The sequence below is a fragment of the Geotrypetes seraphini genome, chromosome 1 (genome assembly GCF_902459505.1).
Source record: "Geotrypetes seraphini chromosome 1, aGeoSer1.1, whole genome shotgun sequence".
In the NCBI taxonomy this organism is placed as follows: domain Eukaryota; kingdom Metazoa; phylum Chordata; class Amphibia; order Gymnophiona; family Dermophiidae; genus Geotrypetes; species Geotrypetes seraphini.
The window spans coordinates 381938573-381958939 of record NC_047084.1 but is presented as its reverse complement, the minus strand read 5'-3'; the positions used below and the strand labels follow the sequence as shown (position 1 = coordinate 381958939).

The 20367-nt window shown below is 40.4% G+C and overlaps 1 protein-coding gene across 1 annotated transcript in view; it reads left to right on the top strand.

Annotated features, from left to right (window-relative positions):
* TNKS (tankyrase) overlaps window positions 1–20367 on the top strand; it is a 498734-nt gene that overhangs the window by 284673 nt on the left and 193694 nt on the right. Inside the window, exon 13 of the mRNA XM_033915990.1 lies at window positions 6333–6412. Coding sequence (XP_033771881.1) covers window positions 6333–6412 — 80 coding nt within the window. The remainder of the gene's footprint in view (window positions 1–6332; window positions 6413–20367) is intronic.

Below are 20367 nucleotides of genomic sequence, written 5' to 3'. Positions count from 1 at the left end.
AATAGTCTTCCACTACAGGTGATTGAGGCCAGCAGCGTGCCTGATTTTAAGGCCAAATGGGATCGGCACATGGGATCTATTCACAGGGCAAAGGTAGGGGAGGGACATTAAAGTGGGCAGACTAGATGGGCCGTGGGCCCTTATCTGCCGTCTATTTCTATGTTTCTATGTGTCTCGATAGTCAACAAGCAAATACACATCTCATCATCCACCATCTGCAGTCATTCCCTTTTTTTCAATTTAATTTCTGTCAGAGCTGAAAATCCAAGTTTGCAAAGGTAAGAAGATCCAAATGGTAACAAAGCCTTGGTTGCTTTGTTGCTCAAGTTAGGATAACTACTGCATAAAAAATAAAAATAAAATTATTTGCTGATAGTTTTCAAGGACTAATCATGTCAAAGAATGATGTTTGTTTGATCAGTTGTATCCTTACACAGATGCTCATAACATTGACAGATTCTTGTGTACATGACGTCATCTATTCTAGTCTATACTTATGAAGGAAATTTTTTTAAATAAAGTAAAATTCTGGAATCTTTCATGGCACACCCAGAATCTCTTTGGGGCACACCACTGTGCTGTAGCACACAGTTTGAGAGACACTTAGATAGATTGAAGCCATCTTCAACAAGAGTTCATCGGCAGCAGTCTCATCCTACTGCTTCAACAATCACCAAATGTCTTTCGCATCTCATCCTCTGATCAAAAAAATTCCTCAAAGGTCTTCTAATAAAAACTTAAGAATACCCTTACTGGGTCAGACTAATGATCCATCACAATTACCTTGTAAAAATCCAAATAGTAGCAACTTTCAGTGCTACCGATCCCAGGGCAAGCAGTGGCTTCTCCTATGTCTTTCTCAATAACAGATTATAAACTTTTCCTCCAGGAACTTGTTCAAACCTTTTTTTTTTTTTTTTAAATCAGTTATGTTAACCACTATTACCACATCCTCTGGCAACACATTCCAGAGCGTCTCTTGAGTGAAAAACTATTTCTTTCTATTGGTATTTCTCTGTAACTTCATCGAGTCCCCCCAGTCTTTGTAATTTTTGATGGAGTAAAAAATCAATTCATTTGTACCCTTTCTAGACACTCATGATTGAAGTCTACAAAATCATATCTCCCAAAGCTGAAGATCCCTAACCTCTTTAGTCTCTCCTCATATGAAAGGAGTTCCATCCCCTTTATCATTTTGACTGCTCTTCTTTGAACCTTTTTAAATTCCGCTATATATTTTTTGAGATACAACAACCAGAATTGAACACTATGCTCAAGGTGAGGCTGCACCATGGAACGATAGAGGCATTATTAACATTCTTAGACTTTGAGACCCCTGTATTAATACATCTTAACATTTCCAATGAGGAAAGAACGTCATTTTTTGGAAAATTTAAGATCCTCAAATTCAGTGTTTTTATTAAGTTCTCAAAAGTCTCATGCTTCCTACAAAGGTTTGTAACATCTTTAATTAAAATAGTATTGGTGTTCTTAAGCTCAGTCACCTGTTCATTTAAGGGAACTATCTTCATCTCTAAACTACTAGTCTTGTTCCACTGTGTCCACATGCTGAGAGAGCTGGAAAGATTGTTGCAGGACCATATCTAAAGAATCTTTCATTTTCATCTAAGTGACCCAAATTGAATTCAATGTAATTAATGAAAGTTTTATCAGGACTTCATGTATGCAGGCTGCAAAATCCCCTTAAAGGTGGGGGGAGGGGGAGGTGTCTTACTCACAGATTATTGTGCGCCTCTGTTAGCTTCCAATGTCTTTGAAGCAGTAGACTCAACTTCAGCCATACTCCTCCGTCTTCATTCTGGGCTCCTTGTGTGGGAAAAGCAGCATTAATTGGAGTAGCCAAAAAAAAAGTATCACTTCACTACCCAACACACAAGCCTCTCCCTGCTTCACTTCTATGTTTAATGGCTACAGTGTTTGCTCCTTGGTTCTCCCTGGCATCAGAGAATGCAAGTAAAGGCCCACTGAGATATCTGCACTGCTGGAAGAAGAAATGCTTTACTGTTTTTCTTCTTAAAATAGTGCTAATATAATGGCATTTTTTTTCCCACGTGGTTAAACAAGTTCGGAATCGGGATTGGAGCCAGACTGCATTCCTCCGTCAGGTGTCTGCATGGCGTGTCCAAGGTTGGCGGGGGTACCCAGCCTTGGAGGTCAGGCTGGTGGAGCATTCAGAAGATTTGAAGTCCAGCTTTCTAGTTCTTGAGCTGTTTCAGCTCTGTCTGCAGTGTTTTCCTGTCAGTACTTGGTTCTGTGAGTACAGGTTCACAGCCTGAATCAGCAATTCTGGAAGAGTGTGTGTGTGGGGGGGGGATTCACAGCCTGAATCAGGGATTTTAAAAAGGGGTTTTGGAGTGGTTTCCCTGCATGCCCTACCCTTCCCCATTCCTAAGATCCTAAAATCGCAATTTTTGAGGTTCCCAGGCTATTTTTAGTCAAAATCAGCACCTGCAACAGCCATCTTGGATTTTTCCCGATTTGATTTCAAAGTTATTTTTTATGCTTACAAGCTTTGTTTTTGAAAGAAAACCACATAAATGTCCTCCCCAGGGCAGGATGTAATGGATTCATGCTTCATTTGAGGTGGATGGCTGTCGGATATGCTGTGTTCCACGTGCTCTGCAGCCCACAATGGGTGCGAGGCTTGCCCGGATTTGCTGCCTACAACCTCCAAAGAGGGTCTTTTAGAGCCTTCTGCCTCGACTCCCGCAAAAATGGCATCGGGGGAGGACCCTGAGAAGTGCGCAGGCGACATTTCAGGATCCACCGTGCAGAGCCCCTGATTTGGGGGAGGATCCCATTGTGCACAGATTTTTCAAGCACATGCATCTTGTGGATTTGATCTCTGAGGAATTAAATCTGCAGTCTGAGCAGCCTGACACTGCAGAATGTTTACTCATGAGTGACCAGAGACCGCAATCAGCCTCTTTTCCTGATCATCCTGACCTCGTTCGGATCCTTACGGACATCTGGGAGACTCCTGAAGGTCCTTTGAAATGTGTTCGCACCATGGTTCGGCTTTATCCCATGGTGGATATCTTTAACAAGCACTTTGTTTCCTTGAAGGTGGATTCTTCAGTGGTGCAGATCACCAAGCGCACTTCGTTTGTCACTGACGGGGGAGTAGTCCTGAAGGATGTTCAGGACCGATGTGTGGATTTTGTCCTTAAGCATCTGTTTGATTTAGCCACTGGGGTTAAGGTGTTGTCCTCTTCTTTCGTGGCCAGGGCATGTCATTCCAAGCTGTGCCATGATCCTGACAATGTGGTGCTTCATGACTTGATTTTATAATCTCGGGAGTAAATTATATGGTTGATGCCTTATATGACTTCTTGAAAGCTTTGCTAAGTTTTCACCTATTCTGTTTCAGCTCGCAGGCTGCTCTGGATCCAGCAGTGGTCTGTAGATTCATCTTCTAAAGTGACCTTGAGCCGGTTGCCCTTTAAGAGACAGCTACTGTTTGGCTAGGGTCTGGATGACCTGATGGATAGTGTGCAGTATCGCAGGTTCAAGTTGCTGCCTATGAATAGATTCCGCTCTTACAGAGTTTCGGGGCATCCTAATTTTCATTCCTTCAGGCGCTTTCATCTGTACTCCAACCCTTCCGCAGGCCAGCAGTCCTTTTCATCTGCCAGACCATGCTTCAGTGTTTCTCGGCATCAGCCGTCCACTGGAAGTCGTCCGGCAGCTCCTGCAAAGAAGCGGGTCTGACACCAGACCAGTGTTCCCTCACCCCCCATGCTTCAGGGGGTGGTTGTTGGCTTTTCTGGCGGAATGGCAGGCCATTACTTCCGATCAATGGGTCTTGGCTACAAACAGGTGTTTCTCTGACCGAGTATTTTCTGGATTCCCCAGTGGGCCGCCCTGAGAAGGCAGTTTGGGTGCAGGCTACAGTCCACAGATTACTCAATATTGCGGCCATAGAATCAGTTCCGGAGCGAGACTTAGTCTCTGGGAGATACTCGATATACTTCATCATGCCAAAGAAAGGTTCCAATGATTGGAGACCAATTTTGGACCTCAAGTTGTTCAATGCGGTGCTGAAAGTGTCTTGCTTTCGCATGGAGACAGTGTGCTCAGTGATAGCGTTGGTGGCACCGGAGGAGTTTTTAGCCTCCCTGGATCTGATGGAGTCGTATCTCCACATTCCCATTTTTCCAGACCACTAGAAATATCTTAGGTTCCATGCCTTGGGGCAACATTTCCAGTTTGTGGCAATGCCTTTTGGATTGGTAACAGCACTCAGGACCTTCACCAAAGTGATAGTGGTGGTGGAAGCGGCATAATTGACTTATTTGTTGGGGAGTGTCCCCATTCCCCTCTCTCTCTTGTTCTTATCCTCTACAGATGTTCCTGGCTGCTTTAAGACTGACTGATGTTTACAGGGACAGTAATGAGGGGTTTAAGCCTATGAAGTTTGAGACTTCCTACAAAGTTCTGGCGGGTAGACGGAAATAAACTACTGGTTCCTAAATAAAGTGTGGATTTACAAGGAAGAAGATTAGCAAAGGGAAGAACCTAATCTTTCATTCTGTGTCTCAGAGCTGTAACTGCTTCTACCATAGAAATGCATTGAGCTGGGTTGTTTTCTTTTTTTTTTTGTGGGGGGGGAAAGGAGAGGAAGTTCATTTCTCCGGATATCCATGTCCATTCTGTGCAGTTTCAAATTTTGTTTATTTTTTTCTCCCGCTTTTCCCTTCTCCATGCTAAATTTCCCCATTCTGTTGAATTTTGAGATACAGTCAAACCTCGGTTTGCGAGTAACGCAGTTTGCAAGTGTTTTGCAAGACGAGCAAAACACTCGAGCAAACTGTAACTTGCAAACCGAGCATTGACTTGATATCCGATCCCCCAATCCGACCCTGGGAACCAACTTTGTTGCTCCCCCGAGGCCACCAGCGCTGCTCCCTCCCTTCGCGATCGCCTCCTCCCTCCACTGTCCAGCCCTGTCCTTATCCATGCACCGCTGGTGTTGAAAGTGCCTGCTGCCGGTTTCCTTGCTAGGCTGCTGCTGGCCCTTGAGTATCTGCGCATGCTCAAGGCCTTCTGGCTCTCACCCTCTGCGAGATTCTCATGAGATTCACTGATGAGAATCTCAGAGAGGGTGAGAGCAGTTAGGCCTTGAGCATGCGCAGATGCTCAAGGCCCAGCAGCAGCCTAGCAAGGAAACCGGCAGCAGGTACTTTCAACACCGGCGGCGCACGGGTAAGGACAGGGCCAGTCAGTGGGAGGGAGGAGCCAATCACAAAGGGAGGAAGCAGCGCCAGTGGCCTCGGAGGAGCAACAAAGTCAGTTCCCGTGCTCGGATCGGAGGTCAGCTCGGGTCGGGTCAGAGAGATGTACCTACCGGTATTCAGTCTGAATCATCCGAGTTGCCATTACGGCCTATGAGGAAAGTTGCTTTGATATACGAGCACTATGGATTGCGAGCATGTTTCTGGAACAAGCTATGCTCACAAACCAATTTTGCACTTAGCCCAGTAGCACCCAGAATTGCTGCACCGTTCATCCCCTACTTTTCCCTGTCACTCAGCCCCTCCCCATGTATCTCTTGAAATGTTCTCTGGCGCGAGCAGCATCTTCCATCTTCTCTTCATGCCATCTTGGCTCCCTTCTGACACGTCCTGGTCCTGCAACCAAGATGTGATGTCAGAAGGAAGTTATGGCTGGTGTGAGCAGGAGGTGGAAGATACTGCTCAAGCCAGCAAAATTTCAAGAGGTACACGGAGATGAGGAGAGGAACCGTTGCCCGATACAGTCTGGACTCCTCACCGACCCACCCTTACTTTGCCACTGACTGAGACATTTTCAACCCTTTTTATATAGTTGTTTGGAACAACTAATGAGTTATTTCATGCTGTCTGCCAAAGGACCCATTTTATTCCTGTGGACCTTGTCATAGATGGTGTGCACTAACCCCCTTAGTTTCTTATGCTAGCAACCACCAGGAAATTATTTGAAATGTAATACATTTGCTGATAAAGAATCAGGAGAAGTGGTTTTGTGCTATGATTTTTGTATTGCTAAAGTCAGTCTTACAGTTCATTATATGACATTGTGGTATGTACAGACAAAATGGGGAAAACATGCATTACTTAATCTGTGTAACTGGAATATTCATTTCTCCAAGGAAGATCAGTGTATAGGAAAAGATCTTATTGTCAGTCAATTGGCAGCAAAACGTCTACAGTAAAACTCAAAGAGGAAGGGAGCAAAAGCATTCTTTTTTAGGACATATGTTTCTATGAGATATTAGAATTGAAAAATTAGGGCAAGCAGTAAAGACACTTTATATTCATATTTTTGTACAGAGAACACTCCTGTACGAACTTCTGATGTGGATTATCGACTATTAGAAGCATCTAAAGCAGGGGATTTGGAAACTGTAAAGGTAAGGTTTCTGTAAATATCTGGTTTATTTAACCTAATAAAATAATTGTTTTTGTTAGACAGATCTGAATAGCTTTTATATAAGTCTTAAGGGCTCTCTATGCATATTGCAATTAAAGGCAGCTGGCAGGTGATATGTTATTGTAACACAACATAGTACAGTATTCCCATGGGGATTGATAGATGCTGGATAAATGTAGTTTCTGGTTGCTTGAGAGTTCTAACTAATACTATAGCCCATACTATGCCATACCATAAACTGTTGCAGACAAACTACTGGACATGTGGTAGGCAAAGCCTGGCCAAGTTTACACTTAAATTTCCATCAGAAATTGATTTTATTTTAATTTTTATTCAAAGTATTACAGTATTTCTTTGAATATTTTTTTTTTTTGCTGGTTGCTTGAGAGTTCTAGTTCCTTGAGTTCCGGTTAACAGAAAGTCTACTGTAATAAGTTTGGGGGATTTTGTTAAGTACTTATGTGTCATTTTCTCTTCACTATCTCTACATTTTTTGTGTCTCATGGAGAAAGACAGTTGGTTTGAAAATAAACAACTTGTTACAGAAGACCTCATGACTACCCAGTGAAACTCTCCTACATTATTTCTAGCTAAGGGCAGATGCATATGTTTGGACATCATTTAGTTTCCAGGTAAAATGAAGAGACATGCATCTTACTACCATGTTTCCCCGAAAATAAGACACTGTCATTAATTTTGGCTCAAAAAACCCACTAGGTCTTGTTTTCGGGGAAACAATGCCCAATCACAAACCCACAGTATCTTTCTATCCCCCCCTGCCATGCAGCCGAACCCCCACCAACCCTTCCATCTCTCCCTCCCCACGCTGACCGCGAGACTGGCATACCAATACCTTCTTCCAAATGGCAGCATTGTGGAAGCAATCTAAACAAGCTGCTTCGGGCCTTTTACCACCAGGGCATTTCTGATGACATCATCAGTGATGTGGCAGAGAAATGACCCAGCGGGAGAATGCACGAAGCAGCGCGTTTAGATTGTTGCCGCGACACTACTGTTTGGAAGAAGGTAATGGTATGTCAGTCTTGCAGTCAGCGGTGGGGAGGGAAAGATGGAAGGGTTGGCAGGAGGAGAGTGCGTGGGGGGAGGGGGGAAGTGCTGCTGCCTTCGAATCCAGCGCTTCAACTAGGGCTTATTTTCAGGGGTAGGGCTTATTTTCGGGGAAACACGGTAGCTCCTACAGGAATTGAAAATTTGATTCAACAGCAGTTTTCACAGGTTCTTAGGAGTGACCATTTCTTTGTATCACAGATTTCCTATTTGCATGGAAAATATCCCCTAAATTTAGTTCACCTTCCAAGTATTAACATGCCTAGAAGATAAGATAAAATATTAATGGATACTTGGAAAACGTTGAGATTTATTAGTAAATTAACACCTATCCCAATAAACAAATCAACTAATCAATCTCTATGGATAAACTCCAAGATCAAAATTGGCGGAACTCAAATCCTTTGGAAGAACTGGATTATTGCAGGCATTAGATCTCTAGATGATGTTATTTCAGAAGGTAAACTGCTGGATTTTTCACAATTGCAACATAGATTTGGTCTAAGTAAAACACAAAGTTTTAAATGGTTGCAATTGAAGCAGGCCATTCAGGTTGGGTTCCCTGAATGGAAAACATTGAATAATCAATATAGTTTAAAGTTCTTATGTTTTCAAGCAGACTTCCTAGGACATCAAGCCGCATTGTGGTATAAATTAATATCTGGATATTTGAATAAAAAACCAAAAAATGGTCTAAGAGATATTTGGAGCATTGAGATTAAGCATCATATTAATGCATCTCAATGGCCACTAATTTGGTCTTGGAGAATGAGATGTACAGTGTCAGCATCTATGAGACAAACTTGGTTCTTTCTATTACATAGAGCTTTTTGGACCCCTACACGTTTGCAAAAATTAGATAGTTCTAAGTCTAATAGATGCTGGCACTGTAATCTGGAACCAGGGACGTTAGATCATTGGTACTGTATCATTGTCCCTACATTAAAAGTTTTTGGAATACAATTTGGCCACAAATTAATAAATTGATGGAAAATTATATAGCAATATCTTATGATACAGTGTTATTTGAAATGATGATGAGAAAAAAAAGTCAAATTTCACCAGAAAATAACAAGCTTTTATTAATTATGACAGGGGTTGCCATTCAGCATATAACCAACAATTGGAAGAATTATAATAACCTAAATTATACATTTTGGTGGAATACAATATGTCATATATTCAAAATGGAAAGAGCAATAGCAATACAAAGAGGGACATATACTAAATTTATAAAAATATGGGGGCCATTGACAAAATATTGTAAATAATTAGATTTTTCTTCTTCTTTTCAATATCTTTTATGAGACACACATAGAGGGGGGGGTAGTGAAAATAATTTTTACATAATATGATTTAATATAATATATAATATGTAATATATGATAGAAAAGTAATAGAAGGGTGGGGGGTGGGAGAGGGAATAAAAATATATTTAGAATATGATGTATTAGATATAAAAGTGATATTGTGTATTCATAAATTGTATTTTAATATTTTGTACACTTTATGTAAAACTTGAAAATAAAAAAATAATAAGAAAAAAAAAAAAAAAAAGGAAAATATCATATCCAAGAAATGTTTTAGATGCCAGTAAAAGTTAACTTCTTTGCATCAGGTGATTATTACAAGTTACCCCCAGTTTTGCAGCCATACTCATCCTCTTTTGTCTTTTTATAGATGCTGACATGGGAAGTTATTTCATGCAGCTGCTCTTGTGCTGTTTAGCTGCATTCATTGTCTTTTTGCATATGTGGGTGCATGGGTTGAGTGACTGGGGCAGTATGTGTGATTTGGGATTGAGTAACTAGATGTGTAGTGTGTGATTGGAAGGATGTATGTGTGGGTGCAGGGACTAAGTGACCTCCCAAATCCACCTTCCCTCTGCACTCACCTTACTGACCAAGTTCTTGCTTCCCTCTCATACTTAAACTACACCAGGATTATGCTTACCATTCACAGAGGATACATGGCACTGGTGCTATATGTCTCCCAACTTCCTTCTGTCATTGCGTATCTTCTGCCTTCCACATCTTCTCTCCCCAGTCTCCCCCCGTCTCCCCCCCCCTCCGGACCAGCAGCGGCAACAGCTCACTGTGTGCTTTTAACTTCCCCACACAGTTGCTACTAGCGTTAGTTTAGCCGGCAATTCCATCAGGCAGCTTGAGGCCTTTGCTAGGCTGGCCCACCTCCAACGAAAGAAGAAGTTGCATCTTTGGAAGTGGGCCGGCCTAGCAACAGCCCTGAGGCTGCCTGATGGAACCATGGCTAAACTAATATTAGCGGCAGTTGTGTGGAGAAATTAAAAGCACACGGTGAGTTGCCCCTAGGGAGAGTAGAGGTACTTCTGCATATGGGGAGGGGAGAAGGTGGTACTGCTGGACATGGGGGGAGAGAGAGAGGTGCTGTTGGACAGGGGGGAGGGAAAGGGAAGGGAGAAGAGGTGCTGCTGGACCTGGCAGAAGGGGAAAGGAAAGGTGCTGCACGGGAGGGTAAGATGATACAAGGGGAGAGAGCATATTAGTTGCGAGTGGGGTTGGGGGAAGGAAAGAAGAAAAATTGTTACAAGAGGAGCAAGAGTGATGAGAGAAGGAGAAATGGACATGGGTGGAGGAGAGGGAGAAATGGTGCATGGGGAGAGAGCATGTTAGTGGGGTTGGGGAGAGATGGGCTGGGGGATCTGAAGGAGGGATGTCTCACTTGAAGGAAGGGGTGAAGAGAAAGAGAGAAATCATACAGGAGGCAGAAAGTGTTTGACTCATGGAGGGAGGGAGGAAGAGATGGATGGGGAGGGTAGAAAGGAGGGAAGGAGAAATGTCACACTTAGGGGAAAAGGGAGAGGGCAGAGAGTGAAAAGTTGGACTCATGGAGGGAGAGAGAGAGATGTTGGGTGGGGAAAGGAATGTGCAGGAGACAGAGCGAAAGAAATGTTGGACTGGTGGAAAGGAGGGAGAAATGTTGGGCTGGAATGGGGTCCAGAAAAGAGGAAGGGAGATGTTGGACTGCAGTGGGCAGAAAAGAGGAAGGGAGAGAGAAATACTACATGGGGGGGGAAGAGAGTTGACTCAAGGAAGGGAGAGATGCCAGACCAGGGAATGGAAGGGAAGGAGGGGAGTCTGGTAGCACTATAGAAATAATAATAGTGGTAGTAGTAGAGAGATGCCAGACTGGGGGAAGGAGGAAAAGGAAGGAAAGAGATGTTGGACCACTGGGGAGAGGGAGGGAAGGAGAGAGATGTCAGGCCATGGAAACGGGAAGGGAAAGAGAGTGAAAGAGAGAGAGATAGGAAGGGAAGACATGGAAAAGAAGATTTTGAGAAGAAAGCAGAAAAATGGACAAAAGTTGAATGCTAAAAATTAATGCCAAAGATGGAGAGAAAAACAGTCAGTGGATAAGAAGGCCCTGGAAACACAGTTAAGAGTACAGACAGAAGGAAGTGCAACCATAGACTGAGAAAAGATGATTAGAAAAATAAAATCACCAGACAACAAAAGTAGGGAAAATTATTTTATTTTCAATTTGGTGACTGAAATGTGACTTAGGGGATACTTGGCTTGAAGAAGTTGAGAAACACTGAACTACACCTTTTTCAGTCGTAGCCCCCCTGCAGACTCTCTTCTCCCTGCATTCTAGCTTTTTCACCCTATTGTAGTCTCCCTTCTCCCCCCAGCAGGGTTCTTCCCCTCCATATTCACCATTTAACTCAGACTAATGTTTTGCTCATGCTCTGCTCAATCTCATACCTTTCCTCATTCTCACAGCTTGTCTGCTGTCTGTGACTTAGTATTGTTGAGTTATTGTTAAAGGGAATAAGAGTACTTAAATTAATATAGCCAAGACAAATTTGATACTAAACACTTTAAACAAACTAGGATTGTAGAAGATATTAAAAAATACAAATTAATTTTAGGTAGTTGAACCAAACTAATAATATATTTTTGTTTTAGAATTTGTCAACCCACAACCTCTCTTCTAAACCAAGCTTTAAGTCACCAAATTTCCCAGCAAAACTGTGTTCTCTTAACCACAGAAGCTTTGTATGCTTTCAGAATTCTATCAAAAGATGGAGAATAAAATGGAAAATATTATGCCTCTGTCAATGGCATAGCAAGGGTGGGAGGCACCCAAGGCGGTGCCACTCCCATGCCCTCCCCCCTTACCATGCATATGCTTCTCTTCCCTTTCCCGGCACGAGCAGCATCACCAACTTGCTGCCCACGTGGGCTCTCCCTCTGATGTCACTTCCAAGGCACGGGACCCGGAAGTGACATCAGAGGGAGAACTGACGCTGGCGCGAGCAGCAGCTTGGAATTGCTGCTTGTGCCAACGAAAAGCTAGAGGTACAGTGGGGAGGAAGTGAAGGTGTAGCGGGGGAGGAGTGGGAAGTAGGGAGTGGAAAGAAGAGATGGATGCCAGCATCCCTACCAAGATGGTGCCCGGGGTAGACCACTCCCCATTACTATGCCACTGGCCTCTGTATCAATCCATAGTTCAACTGCACTTTGAGTACTGTGTGCAGTTATGGTCAGCCTTGCTCTAAAAAGATGTAGCAGAGCTAGAAAGATACAGAGAAGAGCAACTAAAATGTAGATGTGAAAAAGTCTACACCTAGGGGCCATTGGCATCAGCTCTGTGGGTGATAGAGCCACTTTTAATTAGAGCTCCTGTGGTGTTTGCTGCTAGCAACACTTACCTGCAGTAATTATCAAGTAATGTTGCTGACTACCAGAGAAAGATTCGTACATAAAAAGAAAAAAAATGGTCTTAGAGATATTTGGAGCATTGAGATTAAGCATCAGATTAATGCATCTCAATGGCCACGACTTTGGTCTTGGAGGTTAAGATGTACATTATCAGCTTCTATGAGACAAACTTGGTTTTTTATTTTACATAGAGCTTTATGGACCCCTACACGTTTACATAGAATTGATAGCTCTAAGTCTAATAGATGCTGGCATTGTCATCTAGAAGCAGGGACATTAGATCATCTTTTATATTATTGTCCATTCATATTAATATTTTGGAAATCAATTTGGCCTCAAATTAATAGGATGTTAGAAAATCCGGTAGCCTTGACATATGATACGATTTTGTTTGGTACTGCAATGAGAGCTCGAAGTCAAATTTCATCAAATAACAATAAACTTTTATTTATACTGACTGGAGTAGCAGTACAGCAAATTACACATAATTGGAAAAATTATGACAGATTGAACTATAACTTTTGGTGGAACTCAGTTTGCCATATATATAAGATGGCGCGTACATTTGCAACACAAAAAGGATATATAGATAAGTTCAAGAGGATTTGGGGACCATTAACAGAATATTGTAACAACTAATTTTCATTTTTCCCATATTAAGATAATGGTTAAAGGAGAGAGGGTGGGAGGGGGTAAGGTTTTTATTCTCTTTGTCGTAAATTATAAATGATCTATCATAATAAATATTATTCTTATGTGAAAATAACAAAATGAAGGGAGGGAAAAGGATTAATAATTAAATAATAATTGATAAAATCATTAAAATTTATTGATATATAAAATTGTAATAAAGATAATATAAGATATGTTTTATATAAAATATATTATAGATATATCAAGTGTATTGTTAAAATAATTGTATGACAATTTATGACACTTGTTGTTATATGTAAAAATCAATAAAAAACTTAAAAAAAAAAAAAAAAAAAGAAGCCTTAGAGCTACTAAGGACACCGATTGTGTCCCAACCACTTTTGTGACCTGATTTTCCTCTGACTCGATTCACTAACTTCTGAGCCGATCCTGTCCGCACCCGATCTGATCTGCACATGCAAATGAGGGAAATGGCATGCAAATGTAGGAAGGATGTAATTCACTAAACTAAAGAAGGCACACCGACTGGACTGGCCGATCCAAAAAACAAGCGACTGGGGAGGACCAGTCGCTTGAGCAAAAACCCTGCTCTCTGCCCCAATTAATATTGGAAACCAGAGGATAGATAGCTTAAAATTGGTGGTTTGACTATATCATGTGCTACTATTCAAAAAGTTATGAGTCTCAAAGTAATGAGGAGTTTCTTCTATCTTCCCCTGCCCGTCAGATTTTATTTTATTTATTTTCTCCTGCTTGCCGCTCTCTTCTCTGCCCTGAAAAATAATGCTGGCCGCCCTCTCGACTCTCCTGCTTGCCACCCAGCTCCGCTCTCTTCTCTGCCCTGAAAAGTAATGCTGGCCACCCCGCAGCATGAGCCCGAGTTAAAACCACAGGCTTGCAAGTAAAAAAAAGTCAAAAAATAAAAAAGCAATTCACGGACAAAAAAACCTGCATGTGCAGACCATCTACAGGTACAGAAGATGGTTTGCGCATGCGTCAGGATCGCTCACTAGCAATCCGTGTAGTCAGTAGGGGGGGGGGCGTTCCTCCGATATCCCCCATTAGCATGCTGACCTGTTGTGGATCAGTCAGCCTGCTGCGAATCAGCCCCGGATCGGGCATGATCGGGCAGGTTAGTGAATCGGGCCCTTAGTTATGTAAATGAAGGGAACTCAGGAAGGGAAGTCACAAAGAAGGATAGAAGATCTTAAGTCCTGAAAGGAAGGGTAGTTTTCCAAGCCTCTGGCTAGCAGTCCTGTTAGCCAGGAATGGAATAGAATCCACCCTAAAGTAGGCATTACTGCTAAGCCTCACTGTAGGCATCCACAAGGAAAAGTTAATGCCTGAGAGGAAAAGGGGGAAGACAAGTCACAAGTGCCAAGCAGTCTCTACTCTGGAGAAAAAATTATTCCATAGGGGCAAGTAATAGCTTATTGTGGTGTATCATTTCTCCTAATATAAATGAGAAGTTTTATGTTGGCTGATGTTTAAACTAGGGCTGTACATCGATTAATTTTTTTTTTTTAGTCTTAGTTTATTTATAAATTTTTTTATACAGTTTATTTATAAATTTTATTAAATTTAAAGTTTTTTATTAAGTTTATTTATAAATTATTTATAAATTTAGTCTTAGTTTATTTATAAATTTTATAATAACAAAAAAACATCAAACAGTAGTATACAAATCCCACAACAGTGTATGAATTTGTACATGGAATCACATCAGACCTAACAATTGTTAGATATAGATAGATAATCTTTCAAAGCAGACCATTTCTCTCAGAGGAATGAGTAAGAAGTGGGAAATTTTTTTTTTTTTAAGCTAAGTAACATTCATAATGGTAAGTAAGACAAAGGAGATTCCACCATCTAACAAACGTAGTCTGTGAAAGGTCCTTCCAGGAGGCACAAATCACTTTTAAAGCAATTGATAAAAGAGTGTCCAACAGAAGACAGGAGGTTTTTTTGTAATCACAATTTAAAGTAAGTACCTTCTAAGATAACAATTTGTAGTGATAGAGGATCAGAAATTGAAATGATGGTAGAAAGAGTCTACCAAACATCCCTCAAATATTTATGTAATCGTGGACAGTCAAATATTAAATATGCAGATTACCTGTGGAAGAGCCACATGACCAACACATTTTGGAAACAGAAGGATTAATTTGGTGAGAGCGTAAAGGGATCCACATTACTCTATGCAATATAAAAATAATAATAATAACAGTTTATATACATACCGCAAGACCGTGAAGTTCTATGTGGTTTACAATGATTGAAAAATGCTACAAATTGAGTAGAACTTACATAGTTGGAGATTAGTGACTAACAGTTTATGAGATCAGGGATTGAACAGTGGATGCCGACTTGGAAGATTTATATAGTCGGGTCCAAATATCATCCCAGTCTGAATCAGAGATTACAGACTGAGTATCGGTGTTTAATCAGGTCTCTGAATTCATTGAGAAAACTGGAGCTCTACACCCACATCAAACAGGCTTTCGACAACATCATTCGACCGAACATTCACTAATAGGCCTGACATCCTCTGTTCTTTACTTTTTGGATCACCATCAATCTGTTCTCAAATCCTTAGATTTATCTTCAGCTTTTGATACTATAGATCATCATCTCCTTCTAAGCAGACTTAGATCCTTAGGAATAACTGATAAAGTTTTTCAATGGTTTCAGTCATATTTTTCTGAGCATTCATCAAACTGATCTTCTAATACAATTTCAACAAGTTTCGGGATTCCTCAAGGTTCAGTTTTATCACCCCTATTGTTTAACGTATTTTTGGACTCTCTGTTAACGCTTAGTCAATCAATCGGATTTACACCATTTGCATATGCTGATAATGTTCAACTTTTGAATCCCCTAGATTCAAATTCAATAGAAGAAATCTCATCAGTCAATAAGAAATTATTGAAAATTTACAAATGGTTACACGACAACAAACTAGCTCTGAATACATCTAAAACAGAGGTTATCCTATTTCCATGTAGGGAAGGGCATAAATTAGGGTCATGCATAAACATCAATAAAATAATAATAAAGGAAGTTTCAAAGGTTAAGATACTAGAGGTTATTCTGGACCAGAAATTGAATTATCACAAGCAAATAAGTTCACTGATTAGAAGCTGTTTTTATAGGCTACGGATGATTAGATTGTTATCCTCATTCCTTGACAGATCATCATTGAATATTCTAATTCACTCGTTAGTCATATCAAAAATAGACTACTGTAATGCCTTGGGAATAACTCTAAAAGAAATACGTAGATTACAAATCCTACAATTATAGGCTGTCTTTTTCTTCTTTCCTTGTTTCCTATATTATGTTTAGTCACTTAATGAATCTTGGTATCTCTAGATGTTGAGGACTTGAGAATGACAGAATTAATTGAATTTTTGAAATATGATTTGTTGTTCTTCGTAAATTGGTGATTTTATTTCTGTTTCTTTCTGTTCAAGATGTTTATGCTTGGAAATGTATTTTGAAAATTGCATAAATAAATAAATAATTAAAAAAAAATCATACAAAATACCACAATAAAAATAATTACCAAAAAAAATTGATCATTTTACTCCCCTATTAAAAGAAGCACATTGGGTACCCATAAATTATAGAATTATATACAAAATAGCATTACTTACACACAAAACGTTAATGAATAAAGCTCCTGCATTTTTAGAAAAACTTCTAATCCCTTACATTCCAACAAGATCTTTAAGATCTGAGGAGAAATCTCTCCTCTCAGTCCCCTCACTAAGATTCATTTACTCGAGGAGGGACATGATTTTCTCTGTTACAACACCTCAAACCTGGAATTCGCTTCCAATTTATATTAGGGAAGAAAAATCACATAGTAAGTTCAAAGGTCTCTTGAAAAGCTGGCTCTTTAAGGATGCTTTCTACTGAGCTGCTTGAATTCTACATAACTCAAACATCCTATAGTGGACTAAAATCCTATAAATGAAAATTAAGTGGGTAACTATTTCCCATCCTATTGTTTTAACCCCTATGTTCATTTTATTTGTTTATGAATTGTAATTAAACCTATCTTCCTCTTGTGTCCTATAGTGTCATAGTTTTAACAATTATGTGGTTTTTGTTTTTGTTGTTTTTCTTACCCTGATTTTATTACTATTTGTAAATCGCATTGGATTATGATATTGCAATCAAATCAGATTTATAAATAAACTTGAAACTTCCCATGTCTTGCAAAGAGCTAATAGCAGAGGTGTCAAAATCCCTCCTGGAGGGCCGCAATCCAGTTGGGATTTCAGGATTTCCCCAATGAATATGCATGAGATCTATTAGCATACAATGAAGATAGTGCATGCAAATAGATCTCATGGATCTGGGGAAATCCTGAAAACCCGACTGGATTGCGGCCCTCAAGGAGGGATTTTGACATCCCTGGCTAATAGAGTGGAAGGTTTCAGTTGTTTAAAGTGCTGATATATAAGAGAGGCAATATGACCTTGATAATATAATTTGTGACCAACAAACTTTCCTGCCAAAATTCAAATTCATGACCAATTGACCTCCGTGTTCTCAATCAGACCCATGGACCCACTATATATAAATCAAACTACAGACCTCACAGCATACCCTGAAGAAAGCCACAGCATGATGGCTGAAATGTCTATTCTACCTACTTAGATGCGGCAAAACCCAGAAAACAGCAACAATCACTTTTCAATTCAGTTGTCCCACAGAAAGGTGGTATGTCAAATCCCATTACTTCCCTTACTAAACTAAAAATAAAATTGTTTATCTTACCTTTATTGTGTGGTGATTTTATCTTTCTAATCATCTCATTCCGCATCTCTGGTTCTGCTTCCCTGCTCTGTCTAATCACTTTTTCTCTCTTTTTTACTTCCTGCCCTATATCCATCTTTCACGATTGATTTTTCTTCCTCCTTTTCAAATATGTCTAGTTTCCATGTCTTCCATTCATAGGCACCATCATCTCCATTCATTTCCTTTCCTTTTCATAGGTACCCTCTCTTCCTTCCCTCTCCCCACCACTCTGTGCTCACCATTTCTCTCTTTCCCTGCTCTGTCATCATCTCCTTTGTTTTTCCATCCCTGTTTCCAGAATCTGGCCCTCTCAAACGTCACCCTATCATGTTTGCACCTCTTTCTTCCAGCAAATCTTCCTGTGATCCCTCCCTCTGTGGTTAGGTATCTCTCTTTTTTTTTTTCTCTCTCTCTCTCTCTCACCCCCCCCCCCTCTGTAGTTAGGTATCTCTCCTTTCTTCCTCTCTCCCTCTAAACTTTTATAGCCTGTCAGCAGTGCTAGTGATTAAAGTAGAACACTGCAGCAGGCTCTCCAGCTCCACAGCCTCTGTGATCTCTTCAGTTCCTGCTACCCTGGAATCGCTGATGTAACTTCCTGTCCCAATGTAGCAGAGACTGAAGAGACCGCAAGAGACTGTAGCCAGCAAGCCTGCCAGCAGTGCTCTGCTTTAACTGCTAGCACTGTTGGCAGGCTATAAAAGATTAGTTAAGAGGGAGGGGATATAGTGAGCTGTGGCGGTAGGTGGCAGAGCGGAGCTGAGGAGGCAAAAGGGCATTAACTTGCATTAAAATTTCTAATGCGCATTAATCACGTTAAATGTGCAGCTCTAATTAAACTAAACATTGCTAGTGCAGAAACTTGCATATATTTTGGAAAAGAAAAAAATGGAATTGAATGTAGATCTGTCAAGTCTCCCCACTTTTGCGAGTCATCTCCTGCTGGGAAGCTGGGATCTCTTGCTGATCAGCTTCCCCTTCCAGTGGCAGCAGGAGATGCCTTAATAAAACGTCATCTGCTAACGCAGGACCAGTTTCAAGATAAGAGCTGTGGGACTGGTCCTACAGTAGCAGGAGATGACATTACGATGTCTACTGCTACCACTGGACGTGGAAGCAACTGCTGGTGCCATGGGCTGCTATTGGGGTATGCTAGGGCCTGTGGGTGGAGTTTGGCAGAACTGTGGGCAGGGCTTGGTGAAGCTTTGAGCAGGCTGGGGGCATGTCCTAAATCTCCTGCTGAATAGGCTTGTCCTCTTGGAAACTCTGTGAATGATGGATTTTAAACTGAGCATTGCTAGTAAACAAGTCTGCCTATATTTTGGAAAAGGCAAAGTGTGTTTAGAAGAAATGGATTTGAGATTGAGGGTTGTTGCTCGCTTACTTCTAGTTCAGTTAAAACTGCTGGGGAAAAGGGAAACCTTGTAAAGCTAAAATGAATTTAAAAAATCTAGGTTTAAAGATTAAGAAGTGAAATCCCCAAAGCTGTGAGCGAATTGGTGTTATCAGAATTTTGTTTTTCCATGAGTCTGTGAAATAAAGCTGTTATTTAGCAACTGCATGCATTGGCTACAGTCTGTGAGATCCTGCTGAAGCATCCAGTAGGGAAAGTGCAGCAAGGAAACTTGGGGCAACCCTGACCCCAAAGCCACTGGTTGGTGGTTTAATAAGGATGTGCATTAATTAGAGAACATTATTTTTTAGTATACCTTTGATTTGGACTTGTGCTAACAGCATAGAAACTTGACAGATATCTTGTTAGGACATTTTCTTTCCACAAACTGTATGGAAAGATGCTGGGAATGGCCCCACACTTAACAGACAAATTTTGTATTTACCCTGTGTTAATTTTGGCAGTGAACACAGAGTAACTGCCAAAACTGGCCATACTTCAGTAATTAGCCCCCTTAGTGTGCACAAAATCTATTTAACATACATTAACTGAAAGATTAGCAAGCAATCAATTGATTTTGCAAGTATTACATTCTTGAAATAAATTCCCCAAAATTGAGCAAAATCTTTTTAAGTATCAGTTTAAACATTTTTAGGTGATTAACTTTTATCTCACTCTAGTATTTGTTAAAGTATCTTTTGAAGATAAATTTTTGTTTCAATTTGACCTACTTCTAAATAAATATCTTCTAAATAAATATCTTCCCAGGACCTGCCTGGTTAACTCTCCTGTAAACCTTATTGAATTATTTGGTTGAAACTTGCAGTATATAAGCTAATTGTATTGAATTGAAAAAGAACTGAATGTTTTTTTGTTTGTGCACATCTTCAATGTTCAGTGATGAAATACTACACTATTTAATACAAACTTATAAATCTTAAAACATCCCAGTTTAAAATTTGAATTTACAGATTCTCTCTAATAATGAGTTTCTGAAACTATTGGACGGTCAGAGGGTGCACAGCATCTTTATGAATTTTAGGCAATGTATAAAAAAAATTGGGATTATAAATTTGGTGTAGTTTAAAAAATGATATTCAGAATTGGTCAGGAAACCTAGTTTCTTACCAGACATTAAAATATCTACTTACTAACTTATAAATTTCATCAGACGGATCTTTATCCAACCATTTATAAGTAGAGATATCCATAAGCTGACAGTAAAGCTTCTGCTTTGTAATCACTGTAATCCTGGATCACCATAGCACTACCTTTGTCAGCCCTACATATAACTATAGATGCATCATTCTT